General features: G+C 29.3%; 3 protein-coding genes across 3 annotated transcripts; all 3 read right to left on the bottom strand.

Annotated features, from left to right (window-relative positions):
* Positions 1-10,714: 10,714 nt before the first annotated feature.
* On the bottom strand, positions 10,715-11,572 carry Phum_PHUM507460 (maf protein, putative; the record flags this gene model as incomplete). Its single annotated transcript, XM_002430975.1, has 2 exons — positions 10,715-11,239; positions 11,483-11,572. 2 exons carry the CDS (start codon positions 11,570-11,572, stop codon positions 10,715-10,717), a joined length of 615 nt encoding a protein of 204 aa, XP_002431020.1.
* Positions 11,573-12,627: 1,055 nt separating this feature from the next.
* Positions 12,628-15,769, bottom strand: Phum_PHUM507450 (uncharacterized protein; the record flags this gene model as incomplete). The annotated part of the gene is made up of 2 exons (XM_002430974.1): positions 12,628-14,022; positions 14,105-15,769. The coding sequence occupies 2 exons, from the start codon at positions 15,767-15,769 to the stop codon at positions 12,628-12,630; spliced, it is 3,060 nt and encodes a 1,019-aa protein (XP_002431019.1).
* Positions 15,770-19,688: 3,919 nt separating this feature from the next.
* On the bottom strand, positions 19,689-20,885 carry Phum_PHUM507440 (Oligodendrocyte transcription factor, putative; the record flags this gene model as incomplete). The annotated part of the gene is made up of 4 exons (XM_002430973.1): positions 19,689-19,895; positions 19,976-20,204; positions 20,270-20,529; positions 20,712-20,885. 4 exons carry the CDS (start codon positions 20,883-20,885, stop codon positions 19,689-19,691), a joined length of 870 nt encoding a protein of 289 aa, XP_002431018.1.
* Between the last annotated feature and the right edge of the window lie 3,307 nt (positions 20,886-24,192).

Raw genomic sequence — 24,192 nt, 5'->3', positions numbered from 1 at the left:
CGTCACCCTTTCAATAAAAAAAAAAAATTATCGTCCGAAACTTTAACACATACAAAAGGTCAAACAAGAAGAATCCTCTAATCGAAAAACGATTAAAATAATTTTTTTTTTTTTTTTTTTTTTTTAAATAAAATTTAAAACCACAAAATTTATCGAACACGCGGTGATAAACAATAAAACTTTTGTAAAAAAAAAATTATCGTGGCAGTAGAAAATTGTTTAAAAAATATAATAAAATAATTAATTTTTCTTTCTACATAGTCAAAAAAATTAATTATGATAATCGTCACGAACGAAAAGGACTCTTATTTCTTCATACGCTTCATTTTATTTCATTTTTTTTAACTTTCACCTACAAACAAACAACAACCGCAACAACAACAACAACAACCCTGAATTGTATGAGAATTGTACGACGAAACAAACAAAAAATAAAATCCGTCCTTGATCTTAATTTTTTTTTAAAACTAAAATTTTGAACGCGAAAAAAGAAAAAAAAATTTTTAATTTAATTTAATTTAATTTTTTTCTAGATTTTTCCAATTCCCCCTTCCCCCTCTCCCCCTTTTTCACCTTACACTAATAATACGCTTCGAGTCGATAATGAACGATATAATTTTTTAACGTAAACATTTTATGATAATAATAATAATAATAATAAAATTTTCATTGTAAAAAATCTATCACGATTCGATTCGAAAACAAAAACAATTTGGTTGCAACCTTCAAACAAATAATAAAACCCCTCCTAGTTACTTCCGTTTCCTTTTTACTCTCTCTCTTTCTACGAAAAATAAAAGCAACCTTATTACTTGGGGAGACCGAAAAAAAAAAAAAAAAAAAACTATCTACAAAGTTCTAAGAAAAAAATAAATAATTATTTTGTAATCGATAGTCAGAAAACGACAAACAAATGGTAGCAGATACTTTATTACTCTAGGGTTACAGGGTGTGTGTTTGTGTGTTTGTTAACAACCCTTATTTAAAATTTCCATTTAAAAAAAACAAAAAACAATTGTCGATTGTTGTCGATTGTTGTTGTTGTTGTTAATTTAACACATTCGTTTTCTAATGGGATTTTTCTCTTTCATTCTTTCTTTCTTTTTATACTTTTTTGTTTTATTTCAATTAAAACGCTTTCAATTTTAATTCGATGAGAACATTTTCCCTTGTACCTTATAAAAATTCAAAACTGTGAGAGAGAAAGAGAGAGAGAGAGAGAGAAATTCACACAAATTCATTACAAATATTATTTTGCAACAAACCAATTCTTTTTACTCTATGCCTGAAAGGTGCTTTTGCGTGTGCGTTTGTCTGTGTAATATATAAAAAAAAAAAAAAATGTAGGAAGATTATTAAATGTTATTGTCCCTACGAAACTTGTTATCATTTGTACATACGCACACGCACGCACGCACGCACACACACGCACATCTCGACTACATTTTATTTTCGTAATTTCGAAGGTTACAACAACCCACCTGGATAACAAAAAAAAAAAAAGAAAGAATAATAGTCGACAGTACTCGCACGCACGCACACCTTACACACTAGCACATTGTTCGTTTAAATTAAAATGAATAATAGCAAATAATATTATTATTATTTTTATTAGTATTCGATCGAGTTTGTTTGTTTTTCTTTCTCTCTCTCTCTCCCAATAACCGGACAATTATTTGAACAACAGTTATCGTAATTTTATCGAGTATTTCTTACGTTAAACAAATACGTAACCACGCAAAAAAAAAAAATATTTCACTATAACTAATCGACCGCAAATGACCTCAACAATGCGTTTATAACTCCTGGAAAAAAAAAAAAATTAATAATTGGAGGATGTAAAAAAAAAAAAATACGTCACGATTGATAACCGCAAAATTTTTGCATAAGTCAATCAATCAATTCTCTCAATTGAATCACTCAAAATATGAATAATCGCAACAAAAAAAAAAAAAAATTTTTTTTTCCCATCAATTCCGTTAACCCAAAATAAAATACAGAAAAAACAAACAGACTGACATACAGACAGACAGACAAGCAAACAAACAAACAAACGCACACATTCATTTTATTATCAATTTATTTTTTTTATTAATTTTTTATTAAACACTTTTCAAATATTAAAATATAAGCCATCTTTAAATGCGTCACACTTTTATGTAATTTCGTCAAATTTACGACCATCGATTTAAATAAAATTTTCTACATTTTTATTTAAATTAAATTTTTTTTATCCCGACAATGTTTAATCACTCCCTCCTCCTCCTCCTCCTCCTGCCCCCCCACCCCATTTCAAAAAAAAAAACGATAAAAGTCTTTGTCACTGTCGTTATTAAAAAAAAAATCCCGTGTTTAATTTTTTTTCCTGCGGGTTATTATTATTATTATTAAAACATAGTGATTTGGCAACGTGAATCATTCCATCAGAAATTTTTTAAAAAAAATTATTATTATTATTATTTTTAACTGTAAAAAAAAGGGAGAGAGAGGAAAAGGGGGAGGGGAGGGGAGAGGGGAAAACTGGTAGTAATTTATGAGTTGTTTTCTTTTTCTTTCTTTTTTTTTTTTTTGAAATTTCATTTTTACGAAAATTAAAAGTAATTATTTTGTAATTAACTAAAATTCGATTTGATATAAAGTTTTTCATTCACTCTCGCGCCAACATTAAAGTGTAATAAAAAAAATAAATAATAAATTTACACTCTCCCCTCCCCCCTTTCACCGGTTACCTCCTTTTCTACCTTTTCAAATCCCTTATAAAACAAAAAAATCAGGGAGAAAGGTCCAATAATAACAAATAATAATAATAATAATAAATTCTTTCACAAGTAATTATAACGAAAAATGAGATTCTTCTCGTTAAGATTTTTTGGTTAAAAAAAAAAAAAGTTTATCAACAAAATCTGACAAAGAAATAATAATTAACGCCAAGTATTAAAATTTTTTTTCCCTTCATTCTTTCGTCGAAAATATTACTCGAAAATTATTTAATTAAAAATAATAATAATGATAATGATAATAATAATAATTGCAAAAGTAATTACTTACACAATTTAACCTCCTCTTTCACCGATAATAAAATTACAATCATCACGAGGAGTATTTTATTATTATCATCATCATCATCATTTTCCAACGTGCATTCAAATTTAAATAAAAAAAATAATATCGATTTCCTATACTTTCCCCTCCCCTTTCCTTTCTCTCCCCTTACTCCTCCTCCTCAAACGTAAAAGAATTGAAAAAGTTACAGAAAAATAAAAGGTAAGACGTTCGAAATTTTATTTGACTCGTCATTAATAATTATGCGAAAATCTCGAATCGTGTAAACGAGATATCGAACGATTTCATTTGGAATTAAATGCCCAAAAATAACAATTACAAATCGCGCAATAGAAATAGGAGGAGCAACAGTAACAGGAGCAAGACAAACCTCCTGATAACTTATAATTTATCGCAATTTTATTTATACGTTTTCCTACACCCGCATAACACCTCTTTTTCCTTTCCTCTCCTCAAAATCGAACAAATTTGCAAATTTTTACGTTTGAAATTTCCGCTACAATAATAATAATAATAATAATAATAATAATTATTAAAGACAAAAGAAAAGCAAACAAAAGCAAAGAAAAAAGAAGCAGACAAAAGGCTGAAATATAGAAATTTGGAAATCGAAATAACCAGGATGTGGGGAACAAAAACTGAAACGATTCCGGTCATCGTGGGAGCATTGGGAGCCATGCCACATTCAATAAAAGGAAATTTAAAGAAGATTATGAAGAACCTAAAAGAAGAAACCATCCAGGAAATCGCACTATGTGGGACGGCCCACATTCTTCGGAAAATATTATAAATAGCACCACCGATATTCGAGTATTTGTCCCTAAGGAATCGGGTAGAGACCTGGGATAAATGCTTAAAAACCCCGACAAATAAGAGCCTTGTCGTGTTTAAGAGTGACCATAATAATAATAATAATAATAATAATAATAATAACAATAATAATAATAATAATAATAATAATAATAATAATACCCGCGACGAGTTTAAAAAAAAAAAAAAAGAAAGGAAAACTTTTTTTTTTCTTTTTTTTTTAATTTTAAATATAAAAATTTTATCCCGAGGGCATAAACTCGACGTAACTTGGAAGTAAAAATAAAATTCTTAACTTTTTTTTTTTTTTTTTTTACCTCCTTCTGACACTTGCACACCTTGAAAACCCATTAACTCTCTACCTTGTAGTTTTACAAAAGAATTTTTGTGTAATTAGTCAAAAAAAAAAAAAATTAATTAAATAATTACAAATTTATTTCCTTTTCGAATATTAAAAAAAAAAAAAATTTCATTTCGAATACCAAACTTAAATTTTCGGTACGTAATTATTTATTTAATCGTTATCATTATTATTATTATCATCATCAACATCAACATTTTTTTTTTTTTACGAAATTCTTTGACTTTTCATTCAAACTTCCGGTTAAAAAACATAAAAATAAAATAAATAAATATATATATAATTTTTTTTTCTTAATATTTCAAATAATTTTCATCATCATCATCATTATCATTATCATACCCGTGAGAAATTTAATTTTTTACTTAATACACGCATGCACGAAATCACAAACGCACTCGCACGCACACACGCACAACAATCGAATTTGTTTCTAAAAACTAATCTCCAGTTGTGTCAACAATTTATAAAAAAAAAAACAAACGATTAAAATTATCCCCGGTACAAACATCGGAGATCGAAAAGTCAAAAAAAAAAACAACAAACAACAAACGACAACAACAACAACAACAATAATCCATCTATCTCTAACGTGTTTTTCATAAACGTGAACAAAACCTACGGACACACACACTCACGCATATAAAAACATATCGTTTAATAATAATAATAATAATAATTTCTTACATAACAAAACCCGAAAACATTTCCTCCTCGCCCCCTCCCTTCCCCTCCCACCCCCCGGTTGTTTGCCAGTTAATTTTTCATTTTTTTTGTTCAATGAAAAAAAAAAAAAAAAAAAATAACAAGCAAACATGTTTGTATGTTTTTTTTTTTCATTAAACAATCATTTTTAACGGTCGAAAACGAAAAACGAGAATTTATATTTTTTTTTTTAAAAAAAAACAATTTGCAATTATCATTGACATCGTTTAATTTTCTTTTTCAGGTTTTCCGAAGTAGAAAAAGAGAGAGAGAGAGAAAGAGAGAAAGAAAGAAAACAAGACAAATAACAAATAAAAAAATTCAATTAATAATGTCCACACGAACAAAACAAAACAAAACAAAACAAAAAAAATCCAAACGAGTTTTTTTTTTTTATCACAAATGATAACAACAAACATAGAGAGAGAGAGGGGGGGGGGGAAATTTCTATCATATCGTATTGTAATTCCTTTTATTCTTTACAAACTCTTATTGTTCTTAAAACCTTTTTAATTAATTTTCTTTTTTCAACGCTGTTTGCCTATTTAAAAATGTCCTTCGTTTAAAGATAAAATGGCGTCCGAAAAAGGGGGGCAGATAGATATTTACACTCGTCCTATGCAACTTTAAATTCCAGGTAGTGCACACACGCATACGCACACGCACACGCACACGCACTCTTTCATTTACTCATTGAAAAACCCATCGAAAATAATTTTTTTTTTTTTTTTTTTTGATTTTGAAGAATGTAAATAAACGAACGCTACCGATTGTTTAATGTTTGTTTGCGTAACTTTCGACGTAACTAACTAACTAACTACTATTTACACGGAATCGTGACAATATTTTTGAATCACAATTATTTTGTAAAAAAAAAAAAAAAATGACATAATTTAACCCGTGGCCATTTCATTATTATTATTATTATTATTATTATTATTATTATTATTATTATTATTTAACGTAAAAACTTTAAATCACGTGCGTACGACGAAATCATAAACGAGATCAACAACAATTCCTTCAATACATATATATAATCGCCATTTTCTTTTTTTCTAGAATAATTAATCGACGGTGTGAAATAAAATTAAGAAATTTCATTACGCTCATCCTAATTATTATTATTATTATTATAAAATATTCAGTGAGAAACGAACGAATGAATGAATGAATGAATGAATGAATGAATTTACGTTAACATCATTTTCATTACGATGAGACGTTCACGCACGCGTTCACGTATTATAAAACGAGGAGAGAGACGGGGAGGGGGGAGGGAGGGGGGAAAAAGAAAGAAAGAAAAAACGCGAACGCATCCTAATGCTGAATGTAATTCAACGATTCTTTGAACCTTCGATTACGTGTGGGAAATAAAAATAAAAAAAAAAAAAAAACGTGTTAATCTTTCCATTCAATCGTAATTCTTTCATTCCAAAAAAAAAAAATAATTTATTTATTTCCTCATGTACGACTACAACGAGTAGTATTATTATTATCATCATTATCATCATCATCATCATCGTTCGCCACTTTTATAATACTTATACTAATTTATTATCATACAAAAACACCTACGATAGAGTCCGCACAGAGTTTTCTTTTATTTTTTTAGGGGGAGTATGACGTTTGTTGTTGTTGTTGTTTTGTTTGTCGTTGTTGTTTTTGTTGTTGTTGCTTTGTTCCCTTTTGTCAATGGGCGATTGTGCGTCACTAAAACTAATTAAAACTAATTTTTCCCCATTTTAACGATAACATTTTAAATGTTTTGACACTGACGAAAATAAAAACAAAAAAATCAACACCGCGTATTTAATAAGTCAAACAGAGTTTTTTTGTTTAAAACAAAAAAAAAAAATTAATAATAATAATAATAATAATAATAATAATAATAATAATAATAATAATAATAATAAGAGCAATAAGAAACCGCCGGATTCCAAATGATATTTAAAAAAAAAAAAAAACGTCCTTCAACTTTCGTGTAAAAATTTTTAATTTTCGCTCCGGCAACGACTACCTGACTTTAATTATTATGAAACCTTTTTAAACAGGTGCAAAAAAAAAAAAAGGCAGGGAAAAATGCTATTAGCAGTACCGGTAAGTGATATTAATAATAATGATGATGATGATGATAATGATAAAAACTAGAAATAATAATAATTTCGTTGTCGCTATTCAAAAAAAACAAAACAAAAACAACAACAATTATTAACAATAATAATAATGATGATGATGATAATAAAGAGTAATTAATAATCATTAAAATTAATTATTATTAATAATAATAATAATAATAATAATAAATATTTACTTTTCGACTTTATTGTATTTTTTTAACATAGGTATACTAAAATATTACGAAACAAAACAAGAAAACCTTAAGGGGGGTAAAAATGGTGTGTAATTATTTAATTTAATGAAAACCTTTTCTCCCTCTCAATAAATAAATAAATAAATAATATGATGACGATGATAATAATAATAATAATAATAATAATAATATAAATTACAATTCCTTTTAATTTTTTAAACAAACGAGTCGTTCAACAAACGCACACGTGCACTCACACACTCATTATAATTAAAATAAACGACGATGATGATAATAATAATTACAATTAACAACAAAACATTCAATTATTTATATAATTATTATTATTATTATTAATATTACTTTCGAAATTCTTTTTTTTTTTGGGGGGGAGGGGAGGGGAAACTATTCGCAACAGTGAGAAAATTCTCATAGAATAACGCATAAGCAAGTGAAATCCTTAAAAAGAAAATTTTTCTTTTGTGCGAAAACACCATTTGACACAGTTTAAAAATTATTATTATTATTATTATTATTAAAAATAAAATAAATTAAAAATTCCGACGGTGAAAACTCTCCCCCCCCCACCCCATCGAATCGTTTAAAAAAAAAACCATTTATTCAACCTCTGAACAAAATAATTTAAAAACGAGAAAAAAGAAAATTTTTTACCCTCGGGGTTTAACAAATTCTTTAAATATTAAAAATAACACCGACGACGACGACGACAACTTTCAAGGTTTTATTATCATTATTATTAAGAGCAAAAATTTTTATAATTACTACAACAACAACAACAAAAAAATCGTTCGATTATCATTATTATTATTATTAATACTTGCGCTTAAAAAAAAAAAAAGAAAAAAAAAAAAAAGGAAAAACTGGGTGTGAAAACCCGTTGTTAAAAAATATTTTTTCGAACGGTGGTTTACGAACGTTTATGAACATAATTTATTTTCCCACGATAAAAAAAATTTTTTTTTCCCGAGTCCATAAAGTTGATTTTTTTTTTTTTTACGTGAGCACAACAACAACAACAACTACAACAACAACCAAAAAAAAATACCGATCCGTCTTTCATTACCTTTTTAAAAAAAAAAAAATTATTACTATAAACAAAAAAAAAATAAAAATAAAAATTTGTTAATTATATTTAATTGCACGTTTAATTTCGAACGATTTTTTTTTTTTTGTCCAAATCCCGAAGGACTTCCACCCCCTCCTCCCCCTAAAAAAAAAAAAAAAAGTCCAGATTTTTTCCTATCTTAAAATCCTCACCACCCCCCCCCCCACCGACAACTCTCATTCGTTCAAATTTTCACTACCTTTCGGATAAGTAAAAAGAAATCATTCATTCATTCATTCATTCATTCGTTCGTTCGTTCGTTATTTCAAACAATTCCTCACAAACGGGGGAGGGAGGGAGGGAAAGAAAGAGAGAGAGTGAAAACATACGTCAAATAAATAACTCGAACCTTGTGGAAATCTTGGAAAATCGACAATATATAAATTATTATAATCGTATTTATGTAAAAAAAGAAAAAATTTCTGCCAAAAAATATTACGAACGAATTAGATAATAATATTTAAGAATAATATAGTAATAATAATAATGATAATGATAATAATAATTTATTAACGATAAATTCTTTGAATTGTTATTAACAAACCAGTTAGACTAGGTCAATGTGGTATTTTTAATAATAATAATAAAAAAAGAAAAAAAAAAAAACCTGGCTACCATTTTTCCTTATATGGTACGTGTCACACGTTCAACATATTATTATTATTATTATTATATTTAATAATTCCACGATCATCAACCGTGAAAATTCCAATCGGTTTAAAAAAAAAAAAAAAAATTTAGGTACAAAAAAAAGTAAAAAAAAACAATGAACGAATGTGCTCTCTCTTTCTTTCTCTCTATCTATCTCTTTTTCTTTTGGAGATCAGGTAAGGGCTTTTCTTTAAAATATAATAATAATTATTATTATTATTTGGTAAAATAATATGAAACAGGAAGCAGATGAATGGAAAAAAAAAAAAAAGGTGGTATTGTATATATGGTTTTTAACGTTACAAACTCTACGAAAGACACACACACTCTAATTTATATCCCATTATGTAACGCAGCATCCGGTGTTTATCCCAACAACAGATAAAAATTGTACACCTTATTAAAAACCCAAACATTTTTCCTCTATTGGAATCTCAATAAACGATTAATTAATTTTTTTTTATCAACGGGAAGGGGGGGCGGGAGAAAGGGGGACGAAATAATAACAACAATCAATCAAAAAACGAACTAAAATAATAATAATAATAATAATAATTTAAAATCGTTATTCGAACTATGAACGTTTAAAATCGATCGTTTAAACTAATTTTTATTGATTTTTTTTTTTTTTTTTTTTGCTTCACCTAAACGCCTACAAGTTTAAGTCAACGTACTAAAAAAAAAAAAAAAGTTTGTTTTGTTTGTTAATAAACAAACAATGACGACATATATTACGAGGGAAACCTTAAATTTTTACGAATCGAAATATAACAACAAAAACAATCAACTACTCTTAACAATTTGTTGCTTTTGAGTTTTTTTCAAATATAAAATAAATTCGTACCTTAAAAAAAAAAAAAAAAACTCGTCGATTTAAAATATCCTTAAAAATATCCTTCAATAAATTTTAAATTTTTCCATTAAAATTTATAAAAAATAAAAATTTTCTCCTTTTTTTTTGTTCGTCAATTGGAAAAAAAATTAACGCGAAAAACCAAAAAAAAAAAAAAAAAAAATACAATCCACGATTTTTTTTTTTTAACCGACACAAACCAAACAATAACAACCGTAACAAACGGCAAACATCTCACTCGCACCAAGATAGAATAACAACTGAACATAAAAACATAAAATATAGTCTAGAGAGTGTTGTTAAATACGAAATAAATAATAAATGAATATCGCTTACGTTTAACTCTCCTATAACATGGTCTTTATAACTTTTCCCTCTCTCTCTTTTTCAACATGAGTATACTCCAATACTGGAACGTACTAGAATCGTATCAGCTGGAAAATACGATGAGTAATTATTTATGGAGGACAACAAAAGGATCACCTGATATAATAAAAAAAAAAAAAAAAACTTTTTAACTGATAGTAGTAAAAAAAAAAATTGGAAAAAGAGAGAGAAAAAATTTTCAATTACTCATTGTTTGTTTTTTTTTTTTTTTTTGTTATTTCTCGATTCAAAAAAAGTGAGCAATTATTTTCTTCTATTACTTTTCAAATGTTAAAAATTCTTGTTAAACATAAAAAATGTTAATTTCTTCTCGAATGTTATCTTCAAGTTATCAAAATGGTATCTGAAGGACAAAAAAAAAAATTTAAAAGAGAATTAAATAAATAAAAAAAAGTGTTGTCATTTTATCTTATTTAATAAAATATAAATAAATAACTATCCATCTCAAAGAGAAACAAGTTTTAATAAATGCTTACAAAAACTATATAATGGCAAGCCGACAACATTGAAGTAATCGCCATCAATTTTTTCTATAAAACTACCACCTTTGACCTGTATACCATAACCGCCAGCTTTGTCCATAGGATCACCACTTTTAACATATGCTTCGATAACATCATCATTTAAATCGCCAAAATAAACTTTTGTCATTTCGCTAAAAACCAAAGTTTTATCTCGAGTTTTTAAACACACTCCGGAATAAACACTGTGACAATTATTGCTAAATGATTTTAAAAAATTATATGCTTCTTCTTCGTCTTTGGGTTTCCCATATATTTTACCATTCATGTGAACAATTGTGTCTACACCAATGAGAATATCATATTTTTCACAGAGTTTATCAAGACGATTATTCACTTCTTCGACTTTATTGACTGCTGTTGCAATGACAAATTCGGATGGACTGGGAAAATCATGAGGATTTAAATTTTCTTCATAATTCGATGGGATAACATCAAAATCAATACCCTAAAACATTTATCATCATCACACAACTCATTTTAATAAGATTTATGTCGATTTGTAAATCTTTACTATAAATTTTAATGATGAAATTTTATTCGACTGAATGAATTAATTAATTAATCAAATTATTTTTACTTAAACCATTGTAAAAAGTGTGAGCAACCATATTGATTTATTTCATATGAAAGTCAAAATTATAAAAAATATTCTATGGAGGTTAACTTGGGATAAATTTTTGTCACTTACAATTTGTTTTAATATTTCTTTACGACGAGGCGAAGAACTTGCAAGGATTATCCTTTGAGATTTTAAGGTATTCATTATAGGTTCCAACATTTTAACCCTTTCTTTTTTTCTAAAAAAAAATAATAATAACAATGATAATAAATCAATCCCTAATGTTATTTTTACTTATAATCAATATCATTATTATTGGTGGGATAATAATGCACACGCATTGTAAAAAAAAAAAACAAAATGGATTCTAATAAAATAATTAAAAATAAAAAAACTATTTAATAAAGTGTTAATACTTACATCGTTAACGTTAGACTTCATGTATTGTTTTAATTTGTAAAATTTTTTCCTTTATCAAAATGAATAAAATCTCAACTGCGAATAAAATCGAACGCGCGACCATTTACAGTACAGCCAACTTAATCAGAAAAAAAAAAAAAATGAAACGAATTTTGTCACGTACGCAAATTAACGTTAGCTGGGAAAATAAAAATAAAAAAAAAAAAAAAAGAAAATTTTTTTTTATACGTAAAAATACGTTTAAGCATATAATAATAATAATAATAATAATAATAATAATAAATGAAAAAATAAGCATAATTTATTGATATATTAGGAATTAAGATGTTATTAAATGTCTCCTTAAAATATTAAAATATTTTTGTAATAAAATAATTTAATAAATTTTAAATATGAATGAATGACTTTTTATTATTTAAGATAATATCGTTTTATATATAAAATACTTTTTTTTTTTTTTTTTTTTTTTTTTTTTAAATTTGGGAATACATTACATTTATTTTACAATTTAGCTATTTATTAATGGTAACTTTATTTTTGTGTAATATATATTATAAATTATCATTTTGTTTAATACCATTAATTACGGGGGGGAGGGGGAGGGGGTGTGCTAAAGCAACTCATATATTACAAAAATTAAAAATTATGTAATTAAAATAGGTGTGAAAAAATTTACAAGTTTTTTTTTTTTTTTTACTTTTTTAAATAATAATAATAATAATAATAATAATAATAATAATAATAAGATAATAATAATAAGAATAGGTAAATTGTAATCAATAACATAATAATAATAATAATAATATTTATATGTAGAATGTGTAGTCGAAAATAGAGGGTCGACAACAACACATTCAAGAAGAAACAGTTTCAACCATTGATTTTTTTATTATTTCACCTAAATTTTCATCGAATTCTCCATTGTTTGTTGTTGTTGTTGTTTCTTTCAATGGCGTTTTTAAAGGTTTGTCTTCTGTTACGATTTTAGTTTTGTTGTCTTCGTTTTCAATTTTGTTTTCTCCAACGTCCTCCAAAACTGTTTCTTTCGTAAGAATCGACTCGACCTTTAACTCTTCATCTTTTTCTTCTGCTTCTTCGTGTTGTTCGGTTTTTTCAACGTTTGGTATCGGCAAATCGACAATTTTTTCTTCCACCGACGATTCGTGATTAATATCATTGTTTGTAAACAATGGCTCGTGAGGAGTCTGAGACAGTATTGTCGAAGAACACATTTGAGAAGAATGATCATCGAAAACTGGATCTGAATTCACGGACAAGGGTAGAACCGGATAACGGCCTTGTAACAATTCCGAAAAGGGTTCCAAACGGCTACTGTTTGAAAATACGGTGTGAAGACTTGCATAAGTACTCGTGTTGGGAGGTACATTGGGGTCGTTGGATTTGTTTTCACCGTCTTTAACCGGTACGTAACCATCTCTTAAAGAGGGATACATGGAAAATGTATCGGAAGTAGTGGTTGTTTTGAAATTTTCGCAGAGTAAACCTTTGTAAGAGCTCGTACCGAAATCTTTCGATAGCATTTCTTGGGAATACATGGTACCGTAGTGTGAAAAACCACCGATGGGTTGATGAGGAGTAAATGAAAAGGTTGAAAAATGGGATTGATATTTCGACGCGGATTCGTGAAAAGTGTCTATGGCGTTGTGAAAATTCGGAGTCAAAGAATGAAACTGAAGTGAATTTATATCGTGATTTGTTTTACTTGTTTGAGCGCAAACCAAACTCGATGTTGAGGGAGTATCCAAATCTATGCTCCCGCAAGATTTCACACCGTACTGATCGTCACGGCAAGCATATAAATCAATTGATTGTGCGTCAGTGAATCCCGTTCCCTCCGATGTGGATGTTTCAACGGGCCATTGATCTATTTTACTGAAGGGTTCGGATTTAATTTCCTCTTCCTCCAAACGGTGTTTTTTTTCTAATTCTAACCTCATTAAGGTGTGAATAAAATGAGTTCGAACGCGAACCGGATTGAATTCAATTCTCCCACTTGGATTTCCGCAACCGTCTCGCGTGCATCCGCAAGGAAAATGAAGTCGATCAACCTGACATTTAATTCCTCCTTGAGAACATGAACAAGTGTCCGGATCGCAATAGCCTTTACAACAACAACCGCAGTATTCTCTCGACGTTCTGATATCTCGACATTCGTCTTTTTCCACGGAATCTATTTTCCGAACTCCTGCCGCTCTCAGTAGAGCTCTCCTTTGCCTCGCAGATACTGGCTGCAAATACAATAAATATTAATATAATTTTGTAATCGAGTAACCGTGAAAGTTGAAATAAGACGATAAATAAATTCGTTACCTGTAAAAAATAATAACTATCGAGATCCATTTCACCTTCGTCTTCATCTGTGGGTTCTTCATCGCTTTCTGTATCATCCGTGTCGGAAGGTGGTTGCAACCTTTCGTTTCTCAATCGTTGAAGCATTAATCGATGTAATCGCCTTTGTTCGGTTGCATGCTCTGATAATGTGAATTGCTGAACGTGAGAATGAATCGGAGACATTCCGAGGGTGGAACCTCCTTGAGATGGCACGCAAGTAAAACCTTGTGCCCGCGGAAAATAATATACGGAAACGGTGTCAAAGGAAATGGAACGCTTTTTCTTCGGTATTATATCCAAATCCGTGTCACTTTTTCTTTTCAAACTACTTCTCAGCGGTATTTGATTCTCCGGAAGGGGTTTGAGTAATTCTTGCTCTATCGTTTTAGATTCTTCAGGTTTTTCACATAATGAATAAACGGGAAAATCTAAATTGGGCTGCGGCGTTTCCAAAGGTTCAGAATTATCTTTAATTTCTTCAAACGACAAACAATGAGATCTTATTTCTTCGAAAGTCGATGATTTCAAATCATCTAACGCGGGAGCTTCTATGTGAAAGTCTGATTTGTCTTCGTCGACTTCCAAGCAAGAACCGGGGTCCGGTAATAACGACACCGTTATTTTAGAATCGTTTTCGGTTTCCAATTGAAAAGGTTCTACTCTTTCGTCACTCAATTCCAAACCCAATCCAGAATCGCTTCCGTCACATCGCTCCGACGGATCCATTTCGGTAGAAACTTGTTCTTCATGCGATATTTCCGTATCGCATCCTATAACCGAATCAATTTCCGATGTTTTCGAATCCGAATCTCCTCCCTCTTGAATAACGGACGATTCTAATTTTTCATCAGCCAACTCCGACCCCAATCCTGAATCACTTCCGTCGCTTTTTTCTACTTCGTTTTCAGAGTTTTCCGTAAACGTCGGGCCCAGTTTATAGTTTTCTGATTGGCCGTCATTTGGCAAATCCAAGGAATTATCTTTCGCCCCTTCGGTTTCTTTTTCCGTAAAAGTACACAATTTTGAATTGTTTGAATTGTTAGAATTTTCCGAGATTTCCACCGACTTGGCCGAGCATTTTTTACATTCAGACTCGTCATTCTCCTTGTATTTGAAATAACTAGATTGGGCGTCGTCGCCACCGCCATTTTCGTTCAACACTTGGCTTTCTGGTAAATCATTACAACATTCGGTAGAAGACAATGGATTATTACTATTATTATATTTCGAATAATTTTCATCGAGTTCTTTTATTATTTGAGCAGGTTGAATATCTATCCTCCAGTCTTCGGAACTATCAAAATTCGAAACGTCTTTGGTCTCGCAACCCGATACCTCACTCTTTGTATCTTTTGAAAGTAATTCGCGGGAAAGTTCACCTTTATTTACATCATCATCATCCTTTTTAGCATCAGATTTGTTAGAATCATTTACGACACAATTATCGATATCGCTTGTTTCTAATAGTATTAAAGCACCTTGGTTACAATTGGTCTTTGGTATGGCACAGGAGCTTCTTTCGGAAGTGGTAGTAGAACCGTTTTCGGAAACGTTCGAATTCAATTCATCTGACACTAAACAAGCGGACGGAGGCGAATGTAGGCGGGAGCGCTCTGATAAGTCCATGCCCTCGACCTCATTCATCCCTCCTTATCATGTAGTTATGTTACCAATCAACAAATTCAAAACGCCTTTTGACTTCCATAATATTAATTAATATCAAACTAAGTCTCGTACTGGAATCGTATTACTATTATTATTATTATTATTTTATTTTCCAAATTTCCTTTTCATTGAATATTGAAAAACATTTGATTTTTCGCATCTATCCGTGTTCATTATCCGTCGCGAACAACATTTTTGTAATCTAAAACAAATAAATAAATAAATTATGATACGTACATAAATCCTTTTAATAAATTTATTAAAAAATAAATAAATAAATAGATTATTTAAACATAAAACGAACGGTAGAACGAAATTAAAAAAAAAAAAAAATCAAACCGGTCACGACTCAATTGATAAGGAAATAAAAATTATCAGCGAGCTTAATCCGCCCCTGATTGACTGTTAGCGTTTACTGAATAACACGGGACACAAAAAAAAAAAAAAAAAAAAAAACTAAAACATTCTTTCACAAGAACGAGGACGAGGTTGACGGTGTTCGTCATAAGTTAAACATGTTATCAATTCACGCTAGAAATTACATGACGTCCCACAGACTTCAGGGACAAAGCCAGCAACAAGGTCAACTAGTATGGCGTATATACTGAAACTTTTACATTTTCATTTCCAACTACTACGACAAGTAGCCCAAGCCGTGCTTTTACGTAAATAATAATAATAATAATTTCTACATTTTATTTAATAAATATATATATATATATATTTTTTTTTTCGCAATACGCAATCGGGAGGCATAATAATAAAAGAGAGAGAGAGAGAGAGAGAGAAACATTCTGACGTGTGCGTCAGAACGTTGTTGTTGTTGTTTTACGCTGGGAAATTCACTGGGAAAGAGGGGCTGAAGGTGACGTAAGAGAGGAGAACAGGAAAAAGAAATAATTTTTATCGTTAACGAACTCAAATTTTTACGTAAGCGTGCTAATAAAAAAAAAAAAAAAAGATCAACAACAACAACAACAACAACGACAATAACCGCACGGGGACGGGCGGCGTACACGATCGGCTCGATTACGAAATTCGAAATGAACGCATTTCCCCCTCCTCCTACCCTCCCACTCTCCTCCTCCTCCTCCTCCTCGGGCAAACGAAATGAAAACAAACACAAACAAAATTATACATAAACAAAAAGGGATAAATCACTCACCGAGACTTAAAATAAATAGAAAACCAACGACAATAGCTACGACGATAACATAATGAAGAACTGTTGTCAATGAAAGCATAAGGCACAAGGCATAGCAAGTTTTAATTAATTTACCAAACATTAGAAAAAAAAAACACAAAATTAAAACACAAAACAAAACAAAAAAAATGGTATATTCAAAACGCGGTTATGTTATTATGCGTGCGTGAGTGCGTACGTGCGTGAGTTAGGACGTGCGCGTGTCTGCGTGTGTGTGCGTGTTTTCACGGTGCATCAGGGGCAGATGTAAAATAACAGAGAAAGTTTAACGTAACCATGGCAACGCATATGACTACTGCTAGGTGATGTACAATCGATCCGACCGGAGGCGGGGAAAAAGAAAAAAAAAAAAAAAAAAACAAAAATTCACAGCTCCGGCTTCGATTTTTTTTTTCCCCGACTATTAACGAACGAAAAAAAATTCGTTATTTTTTTTTTTTTAAATTTAAAAATGTTCTCGAACGCGTAAAGTAGCGTCGTCGTCGTCGTCGTTATTGTTATTGTTGTTGACGTCGTTGTCGTCGTTGACGGATTCGATACACGAAACGATATGAATTTTTAAATCGTTATTCACGTTCATCCTCCTACCCCTCCCCTCCTCCTCCACCCCCTCTTCCTCCTCCTACACTTCATTGTCGACGTTGTCGTCGCCTTCAAATTTTTTTTTAAATGCGACGTTTCATGTTCTACGACGCGCGCAATTTAAAATTAAAAATAATATTTTGTCGTCGTTTATTATACCCACACGAAATATACATTTAAAAAAAAAAAAAAACAAAAATAAATAAATTATTAACAATAACAAACAAACAAACAAACAACCATTTTTTTTTTTTTTTTCAATTTGTTGTTTGTCGTTGTTGTTGTTGTTGTTTGAATACAATGCAACCCCGCATTTCGTTTCGTTTTTCTCTCTCTTTTTTTTTTTTTTTTTAACCTTCTTCGAAATCTCGTTCGTTTTCATTTTTTTTTTTCATAACGTTTCAAACTTTCCGTTAGAAAAAAAAAAGAGAGAAATAAACGTTTCCGGAATACGTTACATTATATTAATTTATTTATTAAAAATAATAATAATAATAATGATAATTATTGCAATAACCTACTTAGTACGTTTCTTTGTTGGATGCGCACAATCACAATTTCACAACTCTGCATTTTTTTTTTTTATATTCCACTTCTTCTTCCAAATACTATTTAACTTTCCTTTGGTTCATTTTTTCAAAAAAAAAAAAAAAAAAAACCGTTTTTTCTTCTTCCTTTTTCCCTCCCTCCCTTCTTCTTCTTCCTTATTTCATATTCGTTTAAGTATAATTAAAAACGTTGTTTGCACATCTATATATATATTTCATTTTTTTCTCGAGTAAAATTAAAGTTTTTATGTGCGTGTACCTACGTAGTAAATAAATATACCTGAAAATGAAGAAAAAATGAAGAAAAAAAAACGTTTTCAACAATTAAAACAAATAATGCCACACGAGAGTCCACAACCTCTGACACGAGTTGCATTTACTAACTAAAACCAAACCAACGAAAACCGCCGTTCGTATAATAAAACATCATTAGCGACATCTATTGTTTTTTTTAAAAAACTTTTTTTTTGTCGTGGCGTTAGAGAATTTTTTCGTGACGTCATATGAATATATTATAAATAAACCTTGCCTTTTAAATCCAGTTTAACATATATATATATATAGAAAATTAAAATAGGAATGATGTCAATTTAATTGTTCCTTTTTTCTTTTTTTTTTTTATATAAATGCGTCAACCGACACCTAAATATCGTAAATAATTAACGAAATAAATTAAAAATAACTAAAACTAAAAAAATTTAATTAATATATATATACCTTATTTTAATTAAATATCAATTTTCCTCCATTAATTTTCCCTTTCCTTTCTTAATTTTAATTATGTTATTTTACAATAAATAAATTTTCCTTTTCCTTACGTAATTATTCTACCTTCCATATAAGATTTTTTCTTTTTTTTACAACTGAAACTAATAATAATAATAATAATAATTAATAATTAAATTTTAATTACAATTTTTTTTCTTCCCCTCCCTCCCATTGACTACGATTACAATTTTTAAATTGTAATTATTTTACAATTTTTAATCAATTGGCGACAATAAATTAAATAATTTTTAACACAGAAAGAGATAGAAAGAGAGAGAGAGAGAGAGAGAGAGAGAGAGAGTACAATTAATATCGATTATTTTTATCATTTTTCTCTTATCACAATTAAAACAAATTTTCTTATACACACACACACATATATATATATATATATATATATATATATATATATATATATATATATATATATATATATTTAAAATAAATAACTAATTAAATAAATTATAATTTAAATAAATAAATAATTAACAAAATTAAGAATGTGAGAATAAATTAATAAATGATAATAATAATGAGAGACAGAAAATAAATTTCGATCAGATTCCAGGCACAATTTTTTTTTTTTTTTTTTTTTTAAATAAATAAAAATTTATCGTCGCCATTATTGAGATATTTTTTATAAGTATCGATCGATATTATAAATATCAATTTAAATAGTATCGTAACGATATAATTATTGATTATACGTTATTAATAATGTTTATAAAAATTTTTTTTACTAAAAAAAAAATATAAAAACTATTGGATAATATCGATCGATCGTTATTTGTAGAATTCACGAGCCTGGTGATACAGCTGCTGCTGCTGATGCTCCTGTTGCTGGAGGAGGCGTAGATGGCGGTTGAATTTTTTGTGGAATGTTGTTTGTAAATGTTTGAGGATCAAAAGCAGCACCCGGAGATGTTTGCATTCCAGGCATCGCAACAGCTCCTTGTGTTTGCATGTAAGCAATTATTCTTCTCATTTCTTCCAAAGCGTTGGCCTGGAAAAATAAAATTTTTTTCAAAACTGGAAAAACTCAAATGATGATGATGATGATAAATTAATACAAACGATACAGACTTGCATTAGAATGTAATTTTTAGCCAACAGCAAAGTGGCAATTTTCGACAGTTTTCTAACCGATGGTGAATGTGCATAAGGTATGACACTTCTCAATTCGTCTAATGCATCATTGAGATCGTGCATTCTTCTCCTTTCTCTTGCATTTATATTAAGTCTAACGAGTTTTCCTTGTCTCGATTTACCTTTGCTGACGTTTCCTGTCGTGTTATTTCGAGATGTTTGAACTCTAAATAGAAAAACACAATTAAAAAACAAAAAAAGGTTCGATTGAAAGGTGAAACATCATCGTACCTGTTAGTTGATGGTATGTTTGAATTAGACACGTTGGGTTCTGGACTATTTTCATCTCTAGGACCTGAACACGATGCCTGCTGTTGCAATAAAGATGGCGGAAAATAAAATCCTCCGAGACCGACAGCTCCCAATGGTGTTCTTCTTCCAGGTATTTGATTTTGATTTTGCGTTCCGGGTGATGAATGTTCTTGCGTTGATTCCGTACCAGACGTACCGAATTGTATACCTGTACTTGATTCTACAAGCGGAGGACGATCCTAACAAAAAATTATAGGTACTTTTAAAATTTCACGAAGGTATACAAAAAAAAAATTATAAAAAAAGTTTTATTTAAAAAATACCCACCGTAAAAGTTCCTGTTAAGGTTCAAATTATATAAAATCGTAGAAAATGATTTCATCTTAAATTTTAATAATAATAATAATAATAATAAACTTACCGTATCGGATTCATCCCAACCCCAAGAACCGCCACACAAATCCGTTGGTCCTGATATGGATTCTGATTTGAACCGCCAAGAAAAGTCGGTGGTATTCGAATTTAATGGTGAACCGTTACCAAAACCGAGACGTCTCACTGATCCTTTTATAATATTATCTTCATTTCTCGACATATTTAATAATAAAATCTCAAATTAACATTTTATTAACCGAGAAAAAAAAAAAATTAAACAAAAACTTATTTGTTATAAACAAATTTTTTTTTTCTTTTTGTGGTTTCTTACAGATGTTCGGTGATACTAAATGTTGAAAATTTTAGTTCTACGACGCTGCGTTAGGTGGCAGACGTGTAGTCATTTGAAATGAAACATATGGTCCATGATGCTGAGGAAAATTAAATAAATTCACACAAATTGAACAACAACAACAACAACCTGAAGAAAATTTTTCTTTTTTCTTTTCTTTCGTACCTGATTTTTTAATATTATTTTTAAATAATTTTTTTTTTTTTTAATTAAAAAGATTTAAAACCTTAATTTACGTTAAACAATTAATAAAAAAAAAATTAAAATTACAACCGAGAAGAAAAAAACAAAAATGTCGACATTTTTTAATAAAAAAAAAAACGCGACGAATTTTTATATTAAAAACAATAACGTAATAATTATTTAATATAAATTTTAATTACGATCAATCAATGAAAACAATAAAATAAACAATAATAATAATGATAGTAAAATAAAATTTTCATGTGTTGGAAAATAAAAAATCAATGGAAAAAATAAATAAATTGTTTAAACATTGTGAAAATGAAAAGGAAAAAAAGAGGAAAAAAAAAAAATTTTATGTAAGTTTAAAAAAAAAAAAAAAATAAATAGCTGGGGAAATAATCATTAAAAAGGAGAGAAATTGAGGACAGAGAAAAAGGATGAGAACAAAGGATTCGGTTGCCATGGTAACCCCCCCACAATCGGTCTTGCCTGTTAGCAAAATTTTCCCCTGGATCTCGTGAGATAAAACTCTTCTCATCTTTATGATTTTCATACTCTCGTATGATACGTTTTTCCTCTTATTTTTTCCTTTTACCCTCGCACCCCCCGCCTCTCCGCTTCTCCGCCACACTTATTTATTTATTAACAATTTTTTTATTATTTTATATAATTAAACATTTTCAACAAATAAACAAACAAAGCAGACGATTTTAAATTCACTCATCACAACAGCATTCTTGTCGAAACGAAGCGAAGGAGGGGGAGGGGAAAGGGGGGAAGAATCTTTCAAATTTTCTTTTGTCTTCATAATTATTATTAATATTATTACGAACGATAAAAATTTTCCAAAATTTAATTTAAATTAAATAATGATGATAATAATAAAGGAATAGAATATACAAAAAAAAAAGGAAAATTTTTGTTCAAACGTACCCTCCGCTTCCCCCCACCCCCAAAATTCGAAGAGAAAAATTTTAATAAATTTTCAAAAAAAAAATTATTCGATATCGATTCGATTTGATTCGATAGAGGGCACGAAAAATTTTCGAATCGAATCACGAGAATATTTTATAAGAAAATCTTTTAAGATTCACCATAACGACATTTTTTTTTTTTTGCCTCCCCATGATGGAGACAAAAGAACAAAAAAAAATTATAACGCAAATGGATTTCGGATATTTTGTAAACAAACAACAACAACAACAACAAACGAACAATTGTTTTGTTGTCGAATTGAAAATGAAAATTTATACGGAGAAAATATATGGAAATGGCGGTCGTTGTTAAAAAAAAGGGGGAAGATGTTACGTCATCAACTTTATATTTCAAAGATACCTGTGTGCCTGCCTATCAGGAACGAATCCCCCCCCCACCCGTCAGAGTACTTAATCGACCTGATTATCATTTGGAAAACTTAAATTAAAAACCGGATATAGTTGTCGTTAAATTTATAGGTGGTAGAAGCGTAACATGGAAATAAAAGAAAATTTAACCATCCGCCATTTTGAAATATTATTTTCCTCGAATTAATAAACACACACACACACACAAAAATTACATTTATATGATATCAAATATTACGTAAGCCATTTTATTTTTCGTTAAAATTATGTTCACACAAATCATCATCATCATCAACATCCCCATTATTATTATTATTATTATTATTATTACAGATATCGATTTCGCAATAATAATTAATGTTGAAAATACGTTATAAAACCTTTTTGAAATATTATTTCCCTATTAAAATTATTATTATTATTATTATTATTACTAGAAAATAAATTTAAATTCGAGATGTGTGTAAAAAAAAAAAAAAGAACAAAATTTTACAAAAAAAAATTTTTAAATGATAAGAAAGAGATGAAAGAGAAGATGAAGATGAAGAAGAAAAAGGGAAAAATGTCGCCACTAAGTCTACTCCCGTCATTTTGTTGTTTTTTTACGTTTTCCTAACCTTCGACGAAAAATAGGTTGTTCAGGGCGGTCGAAAAATTTTTTTTTTTTCCTGTCGTCTTTTTCATTTCGTCCGACATTTTAAATAATAATAATAATAATTATTATTATTATTATTATTATTATTGTAAAAAACGAATTCGTACACATTTTCGAAAAATATGCCGTAGCAACTATATCGTCTGCTACTATGAGATAATTAAAACGTTAAGGAACGCGCGTTTTTATCATTAAAACATCATCATCATCATCATCAACATCATCGCGATGTGTGACGTCACAATGATGATGATGATAATCTCACGTTAGGTTTCTTTTTGTTTTCGAGGGAAAAACCAAAGCGTTGCCACGCACTTACGCACTCATGCACGCATTCACACGCACATGTAAATAATATTAGTAAAAGATGACGATGATGATGATGATGATGATGATGATGATGATAAAAATAGGCGGTTTTTTTTTTTTTTTTTTTTTTTGAAAATTATGAAATTATGCAGCTTAGTTTTTTTTCCCGTTCCCGTTCCCCTCCCCTCCCTTATTTTTCCCGTTTGAAAATAAAGAGCTTTTATTCCTCCTTGTAAGAATCAATAATCATGACGTCACGTTCTTGAGTTGCCAAGCAACCATTTTCCCAGCATCCCAAAAATGAAAAAGTTATATTTGACTCGTAGGGTGGTTCACATTGTTGAGAAAAAAAAAAAGAAAATTATAATTTTTCCTTTTTTTTTTCTATTTCGGTTTTTTTTTTTTTTTTAAAGAAAAACGCGCCACCGGAAGTGAGGAGGAAAAAAGAAAAAAAGAAAATCACGCGTATGATATGCGCGTTATCCATGCGTACCACCTGACAAAGGTAAATTTTTTTTTTTCTCTCTCTCTCTCTCTTCCTTTCTTAGATGAGAGCTAATGGTAGGTAGTTGATGGGGGTGGGAAGGGGAGGGGTGCCGTGGGGAGGAGGAGGAAAATAAATGGCGAAAAATGAAAAAAAAAAAAAATTATATCACATCGCGAAGGTAAAAAAAAAAACATT

The sequence above is a fragment of the Pediculus humanus genome, genomic scaffold, assembly GCF_000006295.1.
Source record: "Pediculus humanus corporis 1103172108279 genomic scaffold, whole genome shotgun sequence".
Lineage (NCBI taxonomy): Eukaryota > Metazoa > Arthropoda > Insecta > Psocodea > Pediculidae > Pediculus > Pediculus humanus.
The sequence above is the reverse complement of the archived record's forward strand: the minus strand, read 5'-3'. Positions and strand labels throughout refer to the sequence as shown.